General features: G+C 43.8%; 2 protein-coding genes across 2 annotated transcripts; both read left to right on the top strand.

Moving 5' to 3' along the window:
* The first annotated feature begins 6 nt into the window (after nt 1-6).
* LOC119356850 (crossover junction endonuclease EME1) lies at nt 7-7,145 on the top strand. The gene is made up of 11 exons (XM_037623840.1): nt 7-383; nt 1,213-1,376; nt 1,471-1,536; nt 1,629-1,782; nt 1,899-2,002; nt 3,949-4,115; nt 4,553-4,616; nt 4,688-4,806; nt 5,653-5,742; nt 6,413-6,527; nt 6,609-7,145. Exons 2-11 carry the CDS (start codon nt 1,341-1,343, stop codon nt 6,762-6,764), a joined length of 1,071 nt encoding a protein of 356 aa, XP_037479737.1. The 5' UTR covers nt 7-383; nt 1,213-1,340; the 3' UTR covers nt 6,765-7,145.
* Nucleotides 7,146-16,203: 9,058 nt separating this feature from the next.
* Nucleotides 16,204-19,535, top strand: LOC119356849 (zinc finger BED domain-containing protein RICESLEEPER 2-like). Its single transcript, XM_037623838.1, has 5 exons — nt 16,204-16,403; nt 16,869-17,600; nt 17,731-19,001; nt 19,091-19,155; nt 19,259-19,535. The coding sequence occupies exons 2-5, from the start codon at nt 16,894-16,896 to the stop codon at nt 19,289-19,291; spliced, it is 2,076 nt and encodes a 691-aa protein (XP_037479735.1). The 5' UTR covers nt 16,204-16,403; nt 16,869-16,893; the 3' UTR covers nt 19,292-19,535.
* The last annotated feature ends 368 nt before the right edge of the window (nt 19,536-19,903 follow it).

Below are 19,903 nucleotides of genomic sequence, written 5' to 3'. Positions count from 1 at the left end.
GGCCCTCGACTCTCCGGACTGGCTCGGGGCCTTCTCCCCCTCCCCGCCCGCCCCGAAGAGGCGTGCCACTCCCTCGCCCGCGGCGGCCCTCGACTCTCTCGACTTCCTCGATGCCTTCACCCGGTCCCCGCCCGTCCCGAAGCGGCGCGCGCCCGCGTCCGCGACCCCGATCGTCCTCGACGACGACACCCCTCCCCCGCCAAGGCGGCGCCCATCCCCGACGCCCATCCTCCTCCTCGACGACACGCCTCCCTCGCCGTTCGCTCCGGAGATCCCGGACATTGCTGTTGCGGCGACACCGCCAGCGTACGCCACCCCGCGCTCGACTGGGTCCTCCAGCGTCCCAGGCTCCTCTTCGACTGGCCGCGCGCATGAATCGTCTGGTGAAGTTTCTCGACTTAAGCTTTTAGCCCTTTTCCTTTTCTAGATCTGAGAACTGAGTGGTGACCGTCTTGCTGAGCACTAGTATGAAGTAGTAATACCTGATTTATTTATTGAAGTTGCTGTGTGGCAAAATATATGAAATTAGTTCTAGTCATGCGTTAGGATGCAAGTCATGTAGCTCCTCCTTATCAAGCGAGGCAGTTTTTTAAGAATTTTAATGATACACTGCTTAAAGTGTTGTGTATATTGGACTACGCTGGCGATTTTGTGAAAGTTAATGCTTGTACTGTGACCGGTAGTTTCTACACCAGATAGACAAGATATCTGTTGTTCGCTGTGCTGCGCAGTTTGAGCTGATTTATTGGTCCACATTTGTTTCAACATCTGTCACATCTCACATGCAGGACAAACAGCAGCAATTTCCTTCGATGACTTAACTGACCAAGGAAACATGAAATCACTAATCCTGTATTGAGTTCATGGAGAATAAATGGGCTTTTTGACCACTCAAGTTCATCTCTATCATATTTGGCTTCTGGATAACACGTTGGTTCATTGATAAGTGATAACACTTACACTGTATATCCACTTACCCAGCTGCCCACTTATAGTACTATTTATTGTTAGATACCCATATCCCATTTATACCAAAACCAAGAATCTCAACTCCTAGCTCTTAGAGAGTTCTTTTTTTCATTTCTTATGTGGGAGACACTCTATCCCCACTCATGAATTACTTGATGAAGGCATGTTTTGGTGTCTGGACTCATCATAATTTGTGTACAGTTCTGTAGGAGTGACCAAGTAACTCTTATTTGTGCCTTACAGGAGCTTCTTGTCCAATATCTCTGGACAGTGATGATGAGTTGGATGACTTTGGGTCGACCACAGAGCCATTGGTCAAGTTGATTTTACCCTGTGGAAATTCTTCTCCGCAAGAACAGGATGACGACAACATGGAAGAGAATGCTCCACCGATCAAAGAAAGAAAGGTAAAACATGTCTGGCTGATTGAGCATGCAACTTATTAGTTCAGTTTCACAAAAGATGCAACTTAAATAAGAGGCTTTTGTGTATTATATATAGGGACAGAAGAGATTAAATAAAGAAGAGAAAGATAAAATGATTGAAGAGAAGAAACGACAGCGAGAGGTTTGGCTTGTAAAGTATTTCACAGAGGAACATGTTTGTTGTGGCGTTTGACAGTGAATAGAGAATACTGAGAGGGTGCTATATATTTGCAGGAAAAAAGGTTGCAGAAAGAAGCTAATAAAATTCAACAAGCAGAGAAAAAGAAGTCGGCCAAAGAAAAAGCAGAATGGGCTTCACGCAAACGTGCTTTAGAATCCATTGTCGCCAAGATCGACTCAAAGGTCATAGAAACTGGCTCAATCGGAGGTATACTAAACCATGACAAATCAAGCTAGTCATATCGAAATGCCATGTTAGTATCTACTATCGTGCATCGTCTTTAACTTTCTTTACTGCTGACATAACTGGACCTTTGCAACCAGGTGCTCTCCTGACAATGTTTTCAGAAAAGAAACTTTCCTATCAAGTTGAGCGTAATCCAATGAGGGGATCAATTTTGTGGAAGATGGTTTCTCCAAATGATCAGGTGCTTGTCAGTCATATGGTAGCTGTCATATTGTGACGTTACTTTCTTTGGTCAAGTTTAGTTTGTAAGGATTTGTGACCCAGCGCCAGAAGCCCAGAACTCAGATTTTCTTATTAGTGCTGGCTCAGTGACCTAATTGTTTACTTCTGCGCTATAACTTAGTTGATGCTCAACAACATGCCTTTCTAAAATGGTAAAACTTATTCTTGGAAAAAATACAGTTTGCTTTTTTTTGGGTCAAATTTTATGTATGCTTGGTAGGTGATTAGATGTATCCTTACAGACCTCTGACATAAACATGCTTATGATTTTGATAGTGCTAGTCATGTAGCTAAGTAGTCAGTCAATTCTGCCCATGCCTAATTCATACTTCAGTTCCTTCAATATTTCAATGCACAAAATATGAAATTGATCATGTTCAACTTTATATTTGTATCCTTGTGGGAGTGTTTTCCAAAACTTGCATGAGTATTTATTTGTATAGCACAAATGCTTACTTATGCACCTCTGTTATAAAAACAAGCACTGGTGCTTAAGCAAAAAAGGGTTTATTTTTACAAGCACCTCTCTCAGCACGTTGCATTGTACATGGTCTTGTGGCGCAAAATTGCAACAAGACATAGAGCCAAGGCAACACGGGATGGAAAATTCATTATCATTGTAACCACGTCATGAATGTCCTAAAATGGTACTCCCTCCTTCCCAAAATATAAGGCGCGTTTGACTTTTTCCGGTCTTCATCACACAACTGTGGCTAAATTTTTTTAAATAATACATTTTTTTATTAATTTGCACAAATATTACGCTCAAAAAATAATTTTCGAAAATAACAATAATTGCACGCAACTTCGAAAATAAAAATGTTTGTTGAAATATACCCTTGTAGCGTGCGTGTGAACGACGAACGGCGGCCTTCAATCACCGGAACTGGAGCCGGAAACTCCACCAAACTACCGGAGCTTCACCTCCACCACACTGCCCCAGCTTCACCACCACCACCTTCACCTCCACCACCGCCACAACCTCCACCAATGCGCTGAAAAAATGCTCCAACAAAATGCTCACCACAACCACCACAAGCTACCCCATCAGTAGATCGAGGTCTCTTTTGGCTCCCCTAACTATGTAGAACCCATTCACGGTGCCAAATCCGCGAAAAAACGGGGCATTTTGGTGTATTAATTGGAGCTAGTTCGTGTAAGAGAGAGGAGGAAGGAAGAACAGAGAGAAGCTTGCGGTGGGAGAAAGGGAAAGAAGAAGGAGAGGAGAAAGGGGCGTGCGCTGCGGGGTTGGCTCCCTGTCGGCCAGCAGCTGGCTGACTGGGTCGCCCGTGACCCAGCCCGCGCCGACAGCCAGCGCCCGACGTGGCCTGGCCAATAGTCGGCCTCCGCGTGGCCGAGAAGCCACCTGTCGGCTCGCAGTTGGCCGATAAGGTCCAGTCGGCCTGCTGCTAGCTGACTAGGACCAGTCGGCCAGCTGCTGGCCGACGGTGTATTATTTTTGAAAATATTTTTTTGGGCGTAATATTTGTGCAAATTACTAAAAAAAATGTATTATTTTAAAAAAATTAGCACAACTGTGACTATGATTTTTTACTTATTACATGTCTACAAAATTATTATAAAGAGTTAAAAGACATGTACTAGAATTATTTTGCAAGACAAATATGACAGATATAATCTATTCATGTTCAATCAATGCACTTTGGTATATATTAATGGTCAAAGTCGTGCATCAAAGACCTTGAAAAGTCAACCACACCTTATATTTTGGGAAGGAGAGGGTATATCTTTGTGCAAATGTCAGTACCATGACCTCGTCGTGTTTATAGACTACCTCTGTTCAGAAATAAGTGACATGGTTCTAGTACAAATTTAAACTAAAACCATGTCACTTATCTCCGAACGGAGGGAGTATATCCTAAGAGTGACATGTCTTTTATGCAGGAGCCAGCTTTGGAGCCATATATCCTATTTGTGCTCCAAGCTGAGGAATTCTGTGATCTTATAAGCAGTGGAAAGTTCTTGGATCATGTTCTCAAAGCTCGAAGTCTCTATCCAACTTTCACTATTTGCTATGTCACTCATAAATTGATGAAATACATATATGATAGGTTGGTTCATCTAAGTCTGAATTACCATGCCAACTGTTTTTGTTTTATCTATGTGGTCCTTTTCTTTGCCAATGACTGATAGTTCTTAGTGCACAGCAGAAAGTAGCTGACAACATTATTGGTAACTTCGGCATGCTAATTTTACCTCCTCATTGGTGTGTGTTTACCTGAGCTATACACTAGGGGGGTTCCCCACTGCTATTTCCGTGCCACTGATAGCTTGGTTGTAATGTCCTTTTATCCTATTTATTCTATAAACCATAACTAACATCATGGATGCATAAAAATGACTAGGAAGGAAAGAACTGACTTGCATGGTTGTTCTGCATCATGTTATTCAATATTTCCTCTAATGTAGCTTTTAGGTACAGAAAATATATCAGTTTCCCATAGTTTAATCTTGCTAAAATGCCTTGTCTTTTATTTTGGCATTTCAGAGAGCAAAGCCAGTATAAGAATTCCGACAGTTCTAATAGATGGAAACGTCCACCTGTGGAACAGGTCAGTTTTCAACTGTATTAGATTTTTCCTGAACTTTCCTAACTAAAATTTGTAATTGATTTATTTTGTAGGTTTTGTGCAAATTAGTAACACACTACGATAGAGTTCATTCCAAGGATTGCGCAGATGAGGATCAACTAGCAGAGCACGTTGTTCGCTTGACAACTAGTCTTGCAAAATGCAAATTCAGGCAAGTTGCATTTTTAGATAAGGATGTTTAACTTCAGATGGTCTTTGCTCTTTCTTGCAATTTTATCTGTTTTTTTTACTTCCCTGTTCTTTAATTGCTTTCTGTGGTTGCTCCTGTTCAGACATTTCTATATCAGATCAATTCAATCATAGTAAGGGTATACCTGTATACATATGCCATGTACTCCCTCCGTCCGGAAATACTTGTCGGAGAAATGGATATATCTAGATGTATTTTAGTTCTAGATACATCCATTTTTATCCATTTCTGTGACAAGTAATTCTAGACGGAGGGAGTACTAGATTCTGGTATTATACATTATTAACTGCGTATAAGGCAGTCATTTTATTTCTACAGCTGTCATGTACATGCTTTCTTTTATTATAGATGGATGTACCTCATATTAGAACTGGTTTGGCACCTCTTTTTTTCACTTCAGCCTCACTAATTTGAATTTCAGTTCACATGCTTCTTTGCTAGTCGCTGGTCCTTCATTTGACAAAATAAGGGGATAAATATGTCAAGGTTCCTATAGACACTTAAGTCACACCTCTAACACTGTAAACTTTCTGTCGAGAAAGATAGCAAAACACAGTGCCTCCGTCTCTGACCTCTGTTATAGCTCCTCTATTGTGACCTTGATGTTCCATATAGCAGCCAGTTTGTGTCGACTGTTCTCCCTCTAAAAAAAATGTAACACGTACCTCCTAATGCCTACAAATGTGTTACGCAATATAAGCTACTGTCAGATAGTTCAATTCAAATATAACTTTCATCCCCACTAGGTGCAGGTTTGTTTGTAGCAGTTGCATGTTTTTATTAATGTTCCCTTTAACTGTTCCACAGGAAGCAATTGTCATGGTTATCTGTGCAAACTAATGGTGTGATAGTCCCAAATGATTTTGTGAATAAAGATCAGCTTAAGAAGGATACTTGGTAAGTTGTGCTTGGAAGTATATACTAAATGGCATTTCCATTTAATGTTCTGTGTTATTTTTTCCCTTTTCTATTAAGTTTAAAACTCCTGGAAACAGCCTCTTACAGAAATGTAGGAAAGGCTGCGTACTATAGACCCAAAGTGGTCGGACCCTTCCCCGGACCCTGCGCAAGCGGGAGCTACATGCACCGGGCTGCCCCTATTAAGTTTAAAACTGTTCTGTTCCTGTTTTTTGATCTATGTTAAGGAGCACATTTCCACTACTATCACTTTCTGCATTAGTTCACCTGCAGTTTGGTCCTTACCTTTGTTTTCCTTTTGCGAAATGAAATTTTGGTTGATGATCTAAACTAATATGACAAATGAATTATACTTCTGTACAACAAATGGTAATGGACTAGGGTATAAAATAAATAAATAAACCTTCAGTCATATGGTGGAACTTCTGTAAAATAAATGGTAGTGCACAAGGGTTTTGTGGTCGACGTAATTTGCTTAAGGTTAGTTGTGGCCATATTAAGCATGAACAAAACTTGACTTAGCCTCCAACTATCCATCCAACTGCAGTTCCATAGTAGTTTTTAACTCACCAGTTTTGACTTTCAACTTTTTAGATGAGAGCAACATGTTTGCAGGGTATCCTGTGCTAATTCCTCTCGTCTGCGACAGGTTTATGTCCTTACTAGCTATCCCAAAAGTCAAGCCAAGGCTTGCCCTGGCAATCTGGAAGAAGTATGGTACCATGAGGTCTCTTCTGAATGTATATATGGATCCCAATAAAAGTGTGAGTGCCAACCTCTTACCACGTTCTGCAATAGCTTGACTGTAATGCCTTCAGGTGCTCATAACTCGGTTTATGTATCAGAATCGTGAGAAGGAGCTTTTGCTTAAAGACCTGAAGTATGAAGATAGCCTCGGCGAGGAAAGCAAAAAGGTGGGACCAGTATACTCTAGGAGAGTGTACAGAATGCTCATGGCGGAAAATGGGGCAATGGAAGCAGAAGAAGCTGTGAAATCCTAAGTTTATGCAGTAGGATCCTTTGGTCTTTTGGACTTGTTAACTTAGCGTGTATGTATTAGGTGTTGCGCTGCCCAGATGAGATTCCAAGTTTCATGCTGTGCTTTTGTAACGAAGCCATTAGCTCAGCTGCTCATGTTCCGTGAAACCTCTGAAAACGGAACAATCGTATGTTAATGCTAGTCTCTGAGACTAGAGCTGTACGGTACTGAACTTCACAAATGGTCAAGCATCTACTCTCTCCGCCCTAAAATAAGTGTCGTAAGCTTAGCACAACTTTGTACTAAAGTTAGTATAAAGTTAATTTTGGGACAGAGGGAGTATATGACAAGCTGCGTGTATGGTATTCTGTGAGACATCAGGATTGATATTAGTCCCTTTGTATGTCTGTTGGCACAGCATTGAGGATAAGAGAGCTTCATTGGTTCAAAGGATTATTTTTTTGTGAATATTGGTTCAAAGGATTTTTCCTGTGGTCGTTTAGTTTGTGGGATTAAAACACTCAGGTCATCTCCAACCCTGGTCCTCAAAACGGACATAGTATTTGATCGTCGGCGAGTATGGGACATCGATATCAAGCCGTCCATCCAATGCTTGCCCTATACCTCTGCTTGCGATGCAAACAAAATTTAAACCAGACTGACAAATATCATACAAACAAGATGAAATTCATGCAAACTGACAATTCAATATAGGACTGTGATATTTGGCACACGTGTGCCATATCAGCAAAACTGCCACACCTCTACTTCTTTCATTTTAAAGTACCACACGATCCCTCGTCCTTTGACCTCGCCTTCTCCCAAACGACCCCGTAGGCTCGCCCGAGAAATCTGCTTCTCCTGCACATCTCGGGCGCCCACCCCCGAGAAAACTGCCACTTCTTCACGTCTACCACATGATTTCTCCTCAGGACAAAGTTACCATGGTATTCGTATGTAGGTTATCAGGCATGTGTTGCATAACTTACCGTGCTATTTACATAGAACATACCAGGTACTATGCTTCAACAACTACACCCCTTCAAAGTTACCACTGTGTTTTGTACACAAGTTATAAGGTCTTTGATGTGTAAAATACAGTGGTACTTACACATAAGTTATCAGGGTATATGTACATCAACCTCCTCCGGTCAAAGTTACCATGGGGGATTGTACATGAGTTACCGGGTCTACAGTTCGTATATTATCATGATACTTGCACCTTAAAACCTGGGTGTGTTTCGGTAGCTTTTTCCATAGGTCAAAAATTACCACGATGTTTTTGCGTAACTTATCACGCCTATAGCATGTGTATTCCTCATGACATTAAACATTATGTGACTTTCCCGTGGCACGTCATGTGTTGTGTTCATCCAAAAGGCCCACGTGCGAGATGAGTGTATGTTTTTAACAACTTATTTTCCTTTGGTAAAAAAGTAACCATCATGTTTATATTGCAAGTTATCGGTTATGCGGTGCTTATATTATCATGTTATTTACACAAAAAATATTGGGGATGTTTTGAACAACTTTTTTCCGGAACAAAAAGTTATCATGGTGATTCTAGGTAACCTATCAAGCCCGTAGTGCTTAAAATATCATGCTATTTACACAAAATTTATCAGGGGTATGTTTCAGCAACAAATTCCCCCCCTTCCCCACGGGTCAAAAACTTATCATGGTGTTTAGTTATCACAGTGCATATGTTTTCATGCTATATACACATAAAAATGCCAGGGGAGGGAGGTATACTACCGTGCTATTTACACAGAAGATACCGGAGTATCTTCAAAAAAAAAAATCCCTACGGTCAAAGTTACCATGGTGTTTCTACCTCAGTTATCAGATGTGCGTTGCGTATATTACCATCTATTTACACATAAATTATCGGATATCTTTTTACATCTGTCTTCCCCAATGGTTAAAGTTATCACGATGTTTGTATCTAAATTATCAGGTCAATGGCGTGAATGTTATCGTGTTATTTACAGAAATTACCGGGGGCGGGTTCAACAAATGTATTCCCAATGATCAAAGTTACCACGATGCTTGAAACAAAAAGTTTTCCAGTGCTAACATATTAAAGGCAAAAACATGTCAAAAACAGTATTTTCCTTAGCTTGTTCAACAATGAGTGTCATAGGTGAGGTGGTAAGCTCCCTTTGTTGATTACCTGTAAACCAGAGATCAAATCCTAGTCCAAGCATTATTTCTGCCAAAAATCAAGAAGGCGCGTGGGGCCATAATTGACGATTACAAAAATTAGGAAGGAAATCACAAAAATCAGGAAGGCGCGTGGGGCCATAATTGACGATTACGAAAATTAGGAAGGAAATCAGGGGAGATCGGTGGGGAAGGACGTGCGGGAAAGGAAGGAGATCGGGAGTCATGCGGGAAAGGAAAGAAATCGGGAGGTCGTGCGGGAAAGGAAGGAGATCGAAAGGGAACTGACGGCGCTGGATGCGTGTGGCAGTTTCACAATCTGCCACACGGTTGCCATATACATATTTCGTTCAATATAATAATTTACATAAACCGGATGATATTTTGTCCGTTAAACTATAAAACTTTAAAAAAATCTAAAGTAGTTTGTAGTGGACGGTGATTTTGTATGTCTGGCCTGTGGCACCTCCGTCACCGTCCATGCCATTGTCGTTGTGGGTGTCGTCTTTTGAGCCGCGGAAGGGCGCTTTGTAAGATATAGGAGGACACAACACTGCATTCTCACATATTTTTCCATTCCTTTGTTGTACTAAGAGTTATGCAAATCAAAGAGGCCCTAAGGCTGGTCATAATGGGGAGTAACTTAGACTAGTGTCATATGCATGACACTAGTCTAAGTTACTACCTTTATAATGCAAAGTAATATAATAGTAGTGTCATAGATGGCTTCATTTATTAGCTTGTAGACTCATCTTGTTTTGGGAAGCGCTATGTTACAGTAACATATTATGTTACTACCTCACATTAAATACTTGCCACATAAGCAAAAATTTCTTGAAGTGCGCTATGTTACTACCTAAGTTACTCCCACTATGACTAGCCTAAACAATAATGGCTAACACTTGTATGGCTTTAATTTTGTTGAATTTGTTGCTTTGTTGTTAGTGTGTTCAGTTTGACCAATATGCAAATCAAAGAGGCCCTAAACGATAATGGCTAACACTTGTATGGCCTTGCTTATCTTGATTTTGTTGCTTTTGTTGTTTGGGTGTTCATTCTGATGATCTGACCAATATGGCCAGCAACAATTGTATCCATGAATATTGATATCTCTGAACAAGGAAATCTCACGGACCCTCCGAGTCAATAATAATAGTTTTTTGTATGACATGTGGACCCGAGAGATGTATCGTCGTACTAGTGCTCCAGCAAGGGCGGCAGTCCCCCGAGTTTCGCCGCGCCGCCACCCATCTCTGTCTCTCGGCAGAAATGACATATTTGACCTGAGGCGGAAATCAAATCACAAACTGACCTGGTCACGAAAAAATTTCACTCTGCTGACCCTTTGGTGTGGCGCCCGACAGCTGGGCGCCGCACCCTACTGTGCAGCGCCCTTCCCTTAGGCGTCGCACCTCCTGCCACCGTGGCAGCCCTGCCCCACACGCACCTGTGCCGCGCCTAAGGTCTAGGCGCCACACTCTGACGTGCAGCGCCTAGCCCTTGGGCGCTGCACAGTGACTTAAGCGCGGCCGCCCCAGCCCGACCAGGCAGTTCTTCATCTCTCCGCTCTCTGGACAGAGAGCAGTGGCGGCGGCGGCGCCCCCATCTAATCCCCCCCCCCACATCCCTCTCAGATCTGAAGATTTGATCCGTGGATTCAATCCCCAATCCATTCTACTAGGTAAACTCTTCCCTTCTCTTTCTTTTGCTTCGTAAATTTGTTGTCATTCTAGAGATTTGTCCAAGATTTGATGGAACCCTTGATTTGTTTGGTTTGCTCGATTTAGGATGTGTATTCATATTGGTAGTACCGTAGTGTTATTTATTAGTTCACAATATATGATTCTTGTTGTTGAAACCCTAGATTGTTTAGTTTTTGTAGATATATATGAGATGCCTATTTTTATAGATAACTATGAGATGTTGATTTTTGTAGACATATATGAGAAGTTTGTTTAGATATATATTAGATGTTCAGTTTATTTCAAATATTAGATGTTGAGTTTATTTGAAATATTAGATGTTTAGTTTATTTGAACACATATGACATATTCATTGTGTGAGAAGGAGATGTTGAGATTCTTGTAGTTGAACACATGTTATATGTTTAGTGTATACCGATATTTGAGATGAAGATGAACTCTTATATGTTTATTGTTTGAAATTGTAAGGATGGTTTGGCTTCTGGACGATGTCTACGACGTGCAACACCGGGCCTACATGATGCGCGAGAAGGATAAGGTAATAATGAGTAATCTAAATATTTTGCAAATTTGCCTTTAGTTGAAATTTACATGCCCTAAGATTTGTCATTACTTGTTTTTTGCAGAAGCTTGAACCTCTGAAGATTCGGTATCACGGGGTCTCTGGTCCTGCCATGCCTTACGATGAGCGGTACACACCGTACATCAAGCAGGCAGGACTACTCCCGTGGATTCTGTTGGTCAGCCGGTCCACGCCGAATCTGAACGCTCCACTGATGTCCGCTCTTGTTGATCGGTGGAGGCCAGAGACCCACGGTTTCCATCTTCGGACCGGGGAGATGACCGTGACGCTCGAGGATGTCTCGTTGATCACCGGTCTTGCTATCGACAGGAGGCCTCTCTGTATGAGCACCGATTCTGATGGGTGGCGTGAGCAGATGATTGCTCTTATCGGTATGGCTCCTACCGAGGCTGAGGATGATGTAGAGGAGGGAGAAGAGAAGAAGAGGGAAAGGAAGGCAGCCGGAGCTGCTTTCACGTGGATTCAAAATAACTTTGCGACGTGCCCTCCGGATGCAACTGATGATGTGATCCAGACACATGCTCATGTGTACATGTGGTACATTATGTCGAGGACTTTGTTTCCTGACTCCACTGGCAAGAACGCTCCATGGATGTGGCTGAAGGCGTTGACCGTCTTCGATAGCAAATGGAGCTGGGGTTCAGCGACTCTTGCCTACTTGTACCGATAGGTAGTTGGTCTGTTTTGTGATCAACTCATTTATTCATTAGCAATGCAAGCTTGCTGTCAAGTTAACATTGTTTTTCTTTCATATGTAGCTGGATGATGCGTGTTGCAGGATCACACCTACTGCAGGCATTGGTGGTAATCTGCTTCTACTTTCTGTATGGAGCTGGGAGCGTCTGCCTGTTGGACGCCCGAAGAGCGTCAGGTTTGATCCTTGGTATGCAGATGAACATGACGAATTACGGCGCCCCACGTGGGCTTACAAGTGGGATATCGTTTCCGAGATGAAGAACGATGTCAATCTCATGTACCAAAAGTACATTGCCGAGTTGGACGAGATTACGCCTGAGCAGGTAAGGAGGTCATTACTTTAGTCCTTTCTCATGCTTGCTTGAAAAATAGTTATCAAATTTGCATTGTTGCCCTGTTTCATAGGTGGAATGGCAGCCATATGGCGCGGGTGAGAGCTTGGGGTACACCGCGGAGTTCCGCCTCAACCCGATGTGCTTGCGGGATAAGGATCTCTGGCTTATGCGGTGCCCACTGATATGCAACTGGGCGGTTGAGTTTCATTTGCCGCATCGCGTGTATCGTCAGTTTGGTCTTTTCCAGCCTCACCCGCCGGATTGGGTGGACACGGATAAAGCACTTCATAGGTAAGAGAGCATGTGTGCGTATTGTCTAATCATCGGGACTCCTTTTGATTGTGCTAATGTTTGGTTTTATACCACGCAGGTTGGACAGGAGAAGGCAACGGAAGATAAAGGACTGGGACAAGCATCATTCTGCGTATGTTACCCGCTTCCAGCTTTGTGTGGAGCAAGCTCGTAGCATTGCACGCGCCCCGCTTCGTGAGCACAACTCACTTGCTTTTGATAACTACGTATGATGGTTTATTGGAACTACTCGAGTTGAGATATGCCCGCCGGCATATAATGAGGATATTCTTGAAGAACCCGTAAACTTTGAGGATCTAGCAAAGGGGAAGTACAACAGAGATGTCAGGCAAGGGCAAGGAGTCCCTGCTGTTCCGGTGATTAACTATGTGGTAAAGTGCTCCCCTCTTTACTTTCCTGTTGACCGTATTACACATGTTTGAATGGCTAACGCATTCATTTTTTCTCATCCGCAGCGCACCGAGATCAAGAAAGCAGCTGATGAGAGCCAGTCGACACCGGTTGGAACTGGCAATGATGATGGTTCACTATGAGCATTCCTCAAGGTACATATCGCATTCACTATGAGAGCCAGTCTATGTTGCGAAGTTTGATATCTTACACACTTGTTCATGTTACAGCGTCAGGCCAAGAAGTTAAGGCGGTTATCGAACCTTCTCGGTTGCCGTGATCCTGAATATGATGAACCATCTGCCTCTAGGTCTGGTACACCATCAGACCCCGCACCTCACCATGAGGGGGACTATGTGAGTTCCTCATATGCTTATATGGATGATGAGCGTGGGATCACCCAAGAGGTATGACTAATCCTTTAGATGTGATTCTCACTTGATTATGACACCAACCTTCACCATATTGTTTCATTGTGTGATAGGGCGATGAGCTTGATGATGACATGACTTTGGCGGACGCTCAAGCTCGGTCCGCATATGTGTTCAAGCCTAGGCAGCCCAGACGCCGGTACACGCCCAACGACTATGACAACAGAGGCAACCCAAAGGTGGTCGTAGGGACCTCGCGGATGGCTAGCTTGGATGATGAGGCGAAGGAGGAGGCGGAGGCAGAGGCAGAGGAGGAAGTGCACGAAGAGGATCCTCGTGCTCCTAAGAAGAAGAAGCTTGCCTGCAGGCGTGCCACCAGGAACACGCGCGGAAGGCATTAGTGCTTGTTCATGTTAATTGTAGCCGTTTAATTAGGTTGATGAACTTGTGAGGTTATGTTATATGTTGGTGAACTCTTACTAGTGTGGTATTTGTGTGCCATCAATGTTCTCCACCTCAACCAAAGCGAAAGCCAAAGGCAACACCCGGTTATTGGCATCACTTGCTATTGCAACCAATAAAGTGCCCTTGTATTGTCCGGTCAAGAACGTGCCATCAATGGCGATGACGGGCCCACAATGCTCAAAAGCCCTCACGCATTGCTCAAAGGCCCAAAATGCACGGCCAAATACTCGCACGGTCCTCCCGTTATGAATCAATGTTTGGTGCCCATGAGGCTCAACCACGTGAACCATGCCTAGGTTTGTGGCGGCCATAGCTAACAACAACCTAGGGAGTCGGTTGTATGCTTCCTCCCAATTGCCATACAACATCTTGAATGCGGCCTGCTTCGCCTTTCATGCCTTGCCGTACTTCACCTTGTAATGAAAGATGGCTTTCACAAGGTCAATGACACTCTTGATGCTCATTGTTGGAAGTGTGGATATTTGGTTGGAAAGCCTGTAAGCGATGAACTCGGACGTGAGTTGTCTGTGTTGTTGGTACACAAGCTTGCCATCCGCATTCTTGTGTCGGCACATGTGAGTTGGTAGACAACTCACTATGCACCAAGTGGGACCTCCTTTCCATGGCCTTGCACGCACAATCCATGGACATGTTGGCACTTCACATTTGACCGTGTAACGCACATTCACGTCCGAGTTGGCCACTTTATGTGGACGATAATGTGTAACCGAGTAGTTGTCGAGCCACATCTTCAATTCCAAGAAGGATTGAAACTCACAACCGGGATATATCCCGTTCTTGCCGTCTTCCAAATCACGGTGAGAACTTGGCCTAGCTCCAAGAGATATGCATTTTCCACCATCCACAACGGCTTCATCCGTGAGACTAAGATCCTTGAACAATGGTGTCTTGTGATCCCGTCCGAATACCTTCTTGAATGCTTCGGCCTCCTTCGGCGTGAACCCCTCCTCATCAACTTCTTCATCAGGACCATCGTCATCCGAGTCCGATGCATATGCACGGGAAAAAGGGATGGATTGGTCCATTGTCTCTTGCACATGATATTGGTCGAGATCACCCACATTGTTGTCATGAAGGTCAACTTCGTTGTCATCCTCCTCGTACTCATCATTCTCCTCTTCAAAACCTTCATTCTGGTTGTTTGGAGTCGGGCTCAATGTTGGCCAATCTTGTTGCGTGAATTGAGGTTCACTCATTTGATCTTGGTTCATGGGTGGGGGAGTGCTAGCAACCAACGGGGAGGGGTTCCGGTTCAAGTCTAAATTCAAAGTAGACTCAACCTTCTTGGAGGCAAATAACTCAAGAGCCTTGTCTAGAGATTCGGCAACCGTCTCCTTGTATGCAACCCAACGTTGCTCGGAGTTCACACGCATTGTCTTCCAACGGATGTGCATTCCTAAACCAACATTATGCCTTCCCTCGAACTCAACAACGTCACTTGGGTCCATCCAATTCAAATTTTTCCTCACTTGTTCCAAAAGCTCCGCATAGCTAGGACTACTCTCAAACACCATGTCAAGCTCATCCGGGCCCGTCTCAACATTGCCTTTCAAAAAGGCCTCTTTATCCACATGATGAACATAAACACATGTTCTTCCCATCCCTACAATAATCAAAAACACACATATATCAAGTAAATATTTAAGAACATTATTTGCACACATATGCCCTAACATATATATGAATTAATAACCCTAACCCCCACATAACAACCATAACCATAGCATAACCCTAACACCAACATCAAACACACATAACCCTAACACTAACATCAAACACACATAACCCTAACCCTAGCATACTATGGAAGCCTAACCAACCCAAGTTAGCAAAGAAACATAACATCATTCAACACAAATTTGCAAATCCAAGTCAAAACTAGGGTTTTCCCAAAGTAGCAAGATTTGAGAAAATGTGACAATTCCTATGGATGAAAACGAGGGGATCGGAGGAGATTACCTTAAGGGAGGGGTTGGCTTCGAAATCCACGGTCAAATACTCCGGATTTGCAAGATTTGAGAAGGATTTGAGAGGGGGGGAGAGGGGAAGAGAGGAGGGCCGCAAGTCTAAGGGTTTGGGTGGGGTGGGGGTGGGAGGGGAGAGAGGGTGGGGCCAGCCCAAGTGAAACACAGACTGTGCAGCGCCCAAGAACTAGGCGCTGCACATTACAGGTGTGGCGCCTAGATCTTAGGCGCTGCACAGGTGCGTGTGGGGCCGCAACTAGGCCAGGGCTGCCACGGTGGCAGGAGGTGCGACGCCTAAGGGAAGGGCGCTGCACAGTAGGGTGCGGCGCCCAGATATCGGGCGCCACACCAAAGGGTCAGCAAAGTGAAATTTTTTCGTGACCAGGTCAGTTTGTGATTTGATTTCTGCCTCAGGTCAAATATGTCATTTCTGCCCTGTCTCTCCCCATTCTCTTCTTTCTTTTCCCCTTCCCCATCCGACGAGCGCCGCCGCAAGGGCCGAAGCCCACCGGCCACGCCCACGTATTTTCCACCGGCCGTGGAGCAGCGCACACGGCCGGGGGGCGCAGGCGCACAGGAGGACCACGGACGGCGCGCGGCGGAGCAGGACGCCGTCGACGGTCGGCGAGCCGCGAGTAACGGACTGTAGGAGTGCACAGTGAGTTCCCCCTCCCTTCACACCTGTATCGATCTGATATTGGTGCTACTAACCGAGGCCATGTTAGCCTGATCTGACGCGATTGATAGAACAAGTACATTTGTGGTAATAATATCAGTATATGCCTCATGTTTGTATGGATCTGATTACTCTGCTACGAAGCCAATGCACGCCAATTATATTTCTTTTCTTCTTTTCGAATTGAACTGGTAACAGAATGTACGAGCCGTAAATAATTATATGATTTCAGTTTCATTCGTCATGGGACTGATAACTCATAACAGAGTGTAACAGTCGCAAACAATTTTATTTTCTACTCACTCCGTAAACTAATATAAGAGCATTTAGAACACTAAAATAATGATCTAAACGCTCTTATATTAGTTTACAGAGGGAGTATATGTTGCATGTTTCCTGATCTTCTATCTGTACTAGCGCCACTTACTAGTTCCTGTGTTCTTGCAGGGTTGATATCTGAGAGCAAGTCTGCATGGCATCTTCTGAAACTAGCGCGGCACCGGCAGCACGGAGCTCAGATGTGGCTGGACATTCAACTCCAGATGCCACACCGGACACTAGTGCCGAAGCATCACAAGGTGCCGCTGATGGGTCTGTCAGAGTTGGCACTAAGAGAAGAAAGCTTCCGTCATTCATATGGAGCGATTTCGAGAAACTGTTTCTTGACGGGGAATGGAAAGCCGAGTGCATCTATTGCGCCGAAGTTCTCCCTGCAGAAGCTGCCGGTGGCACGTCACACCTGGAGGATCACCTGATGTCATGTGCTGATTGGCATGCACTGGCAGCCCCACAGGAATCAAGGTTGTCAAAGGCTTTTGACGGCGGGGAAGCCGATTGGGAGGATGTTCTGTTTGATCAAGAGGTTGCCAGGAAACACCTTGCGATGATGATCTGTGCCCATGATTACCCTCTGTCTATTGTCAATCATGCGGGTTTTCAGAAACTGTGTTACGCATTACAACCAATGTTTCAGATGGTATCAAGAAATGACATTAGAAAAGATATTTTGGGTATGCATGCGGCCGAGAAGGATAAGATGGTGAAGTATTTTGCAGACTTTAAAGGTCGAGTCGCCATTACTACGGACATGTGGACTGCAGAACATCAGAAGAGAGGTTACATGGTAGTCACTGCACATTTCCTCGATGAATCTTGGCAACTCAAGAGTTTTATGTTGAGGTAAAAACCACTCTTTTCGAATCCTTATAAAGCTGAAATGCTTGTTTAATCATCGCAATCTGAGATTGTCGCTTTAATCAGTGTAAAACTATCGTATCAATCTGAAATGTTTACTTTGTATTTGTCTTAGGTTTGTTTATGTGCCTTGCCCACATAATGCTGCAGTCATATGCCAGGCACTGCATGAGTCCCTTGTTGAGTGGCATCTCGAGAGAAAGATATCGACGGTGACTCTGGACAATTGTACACCATGTGATGAAGCTATGGAACATTTGCCAGATAAGTTGGATCTGAAATCTCTTCTATTGGAGGGTAAATATCTGCATATGCGCTGTGGTGCACATATGCTTAATCTGATTGTGAAAGATGGCATGGATCTCATGGAGAAGGGTATAGAGCGGGTTCGTGATAGTGTTGCATATTGGTCAGCTACTCCTGGAAGACATGATAAATTTGAAAAAATGGCACAGACTCTGAATATTGAATACAAGGAAAGGTTGTTTCTTGATTGTAAAACCAGATGGAATTCAACCTACAGAATGCTAACTATTGCATTAGAATACATTGAGATTTTTGAAACACTAAAGGAATGCGAGAAATCATTTAGTTGTTGTCCAACCAAAGATGATTGGAAGTTTGCCAAGGAACTTTGTGATAGGCTTAAAATTTTCTATGATGTCAGCGAGTCATTTTCAGGCACTAAATATGTTACTGCAAATATGTTCTTTCGCAAAATATGTTGCATTCAGTTGGCAATACGGAAATGGGCTGCTAGTGACAGTGAGCTTGTGCAAACTATGTCTGAGGAAATGAAGCGGAAATTTGACAAATATTGGAAAGATGTACTTGATCTTATGTCTGTTGCCACTGTTCTCGATCCAAGGTACAAGCTTCATATGTTGCAAGCTATTTTTGGTTCTCTCTATGGAACGGAACGTGCAGCTGTGGAAGTTGCCAAAATAAGGAAGTTAATGGCTGATTTGCTGAAACAATATCAAGAAGCTGATGGGGCTGTGGCTACATCAGAGGCTGTTAGCAGTGCTGCTTCAGGAGCTGGTGGAGAAGATGACATTATGGACATATTTGATCGATATATGTCCTCACGGCCTACTATCGGTGCTTCTCCAGTGCAGACAGAATTGGACTTGTACTTGGAAGAGCAAATTATCCGTAGAATGCCAGACGAAGACATCATGACTTGGTGGAAGTATGGGGGTGCAAAGTATCCTACTTTGCAAAGAATTGCTCGTGATATATTGCCTATCCCTGCGTCAGCTGTGATATCAGAATCAGCCTTTAATACGAAGGGCAGACTGCTTAGTCCACATCGTGGCCAACTCGCGCCAAGCATGGTAGAAGCTATTATGTGTATGAAGGCTTGGTCCCGTGCTGACATGATTGGTAATTGATCCTCTTGAATTTCGATCGTTTGTTTACTTCACATTTCACAATAGCTATTTGTTCCTGAATCACTTGTATCTTTGCATTAGGGGACGGCAATTCGACCCTCTGTGCAGTGTTTCAGAGTGTTCTTGATGATGAAGAAGAAATGATGGTAACATATTACACTCCTTACACTGGATTTTTATATGCTGCAATGTTTGTTATTTTTATTTCCATGATTTTAATTCTTGTGCTTTTGATCTGTTCACTTCAAGGATGACTCTGAATCTATGGTAACCGAAGACTAGTCTGCCAAGAGGCGAAGAACCGAAGATGATGCCTAGAAGCTACTGTTGTCCTTTTATTTATAAATGAGAATTGCGATGCACTTATGTTTGTCTCGCGGCTGTACTTGTGCTTATTTGATGGCGTGCGATGTCATTTTGTGAGAAGCCGAGACTGAGAATTTATGTGTTTGCCACTTGTGCTTCTTTGCTATTACCTGAAGTGCTAAATATTAGAATTGATATGCTTTTTTCTTTTCTTTTCTTCTGTTTATTGAGGTCTTATGTATACGTGTTGAGAGGACCCGATGGATCAGGCATGGACATGGGCACAACTTTTTGCCCATGGGTTTTTCTTCCGTGGACGGGCAGAGAATGCCTTCATGGATTTATTTGGGTATGAATGCTGGTAGGGCCTTCCACTCCATTAGTTGGAAGCAGCAACTGATGCCATGGCCGACTGCATCAGGTGTTTGTTGGAAGCTGGCCCTGATCCAAAAGTTTTGGCCCCTGTCTCTAGCGCTGGCCCGGGTTCGCCGGATGGTGCCCGTCGGCGTTGCTGGCCGTGGCCGGGCCTCCCTTGCGCCGCCCAACCTCTCGTGGTTGGATGCTCCTGACCGGAGTTGGCATCTGGGG

Source organism: Triticum dicoccoides, chromosome 2A, assembly GCF_002162155.2.
Source record: "Triticum dicoccoides isolate Atlit2015 ecotype Zavitan chromosome 2A, WEW_v2.0, whole genome shotgun sequence".
NCBI classification, from domain to species: Eukaryota; Viridiplantae; Streptophyta; class Magnoliopsida; order Poales; family Poaceae; genus Triticum; species Triticum dicoccoides.
This window is presented reverse-complemented; position numbering and strand designations above follow the sequence as displayed.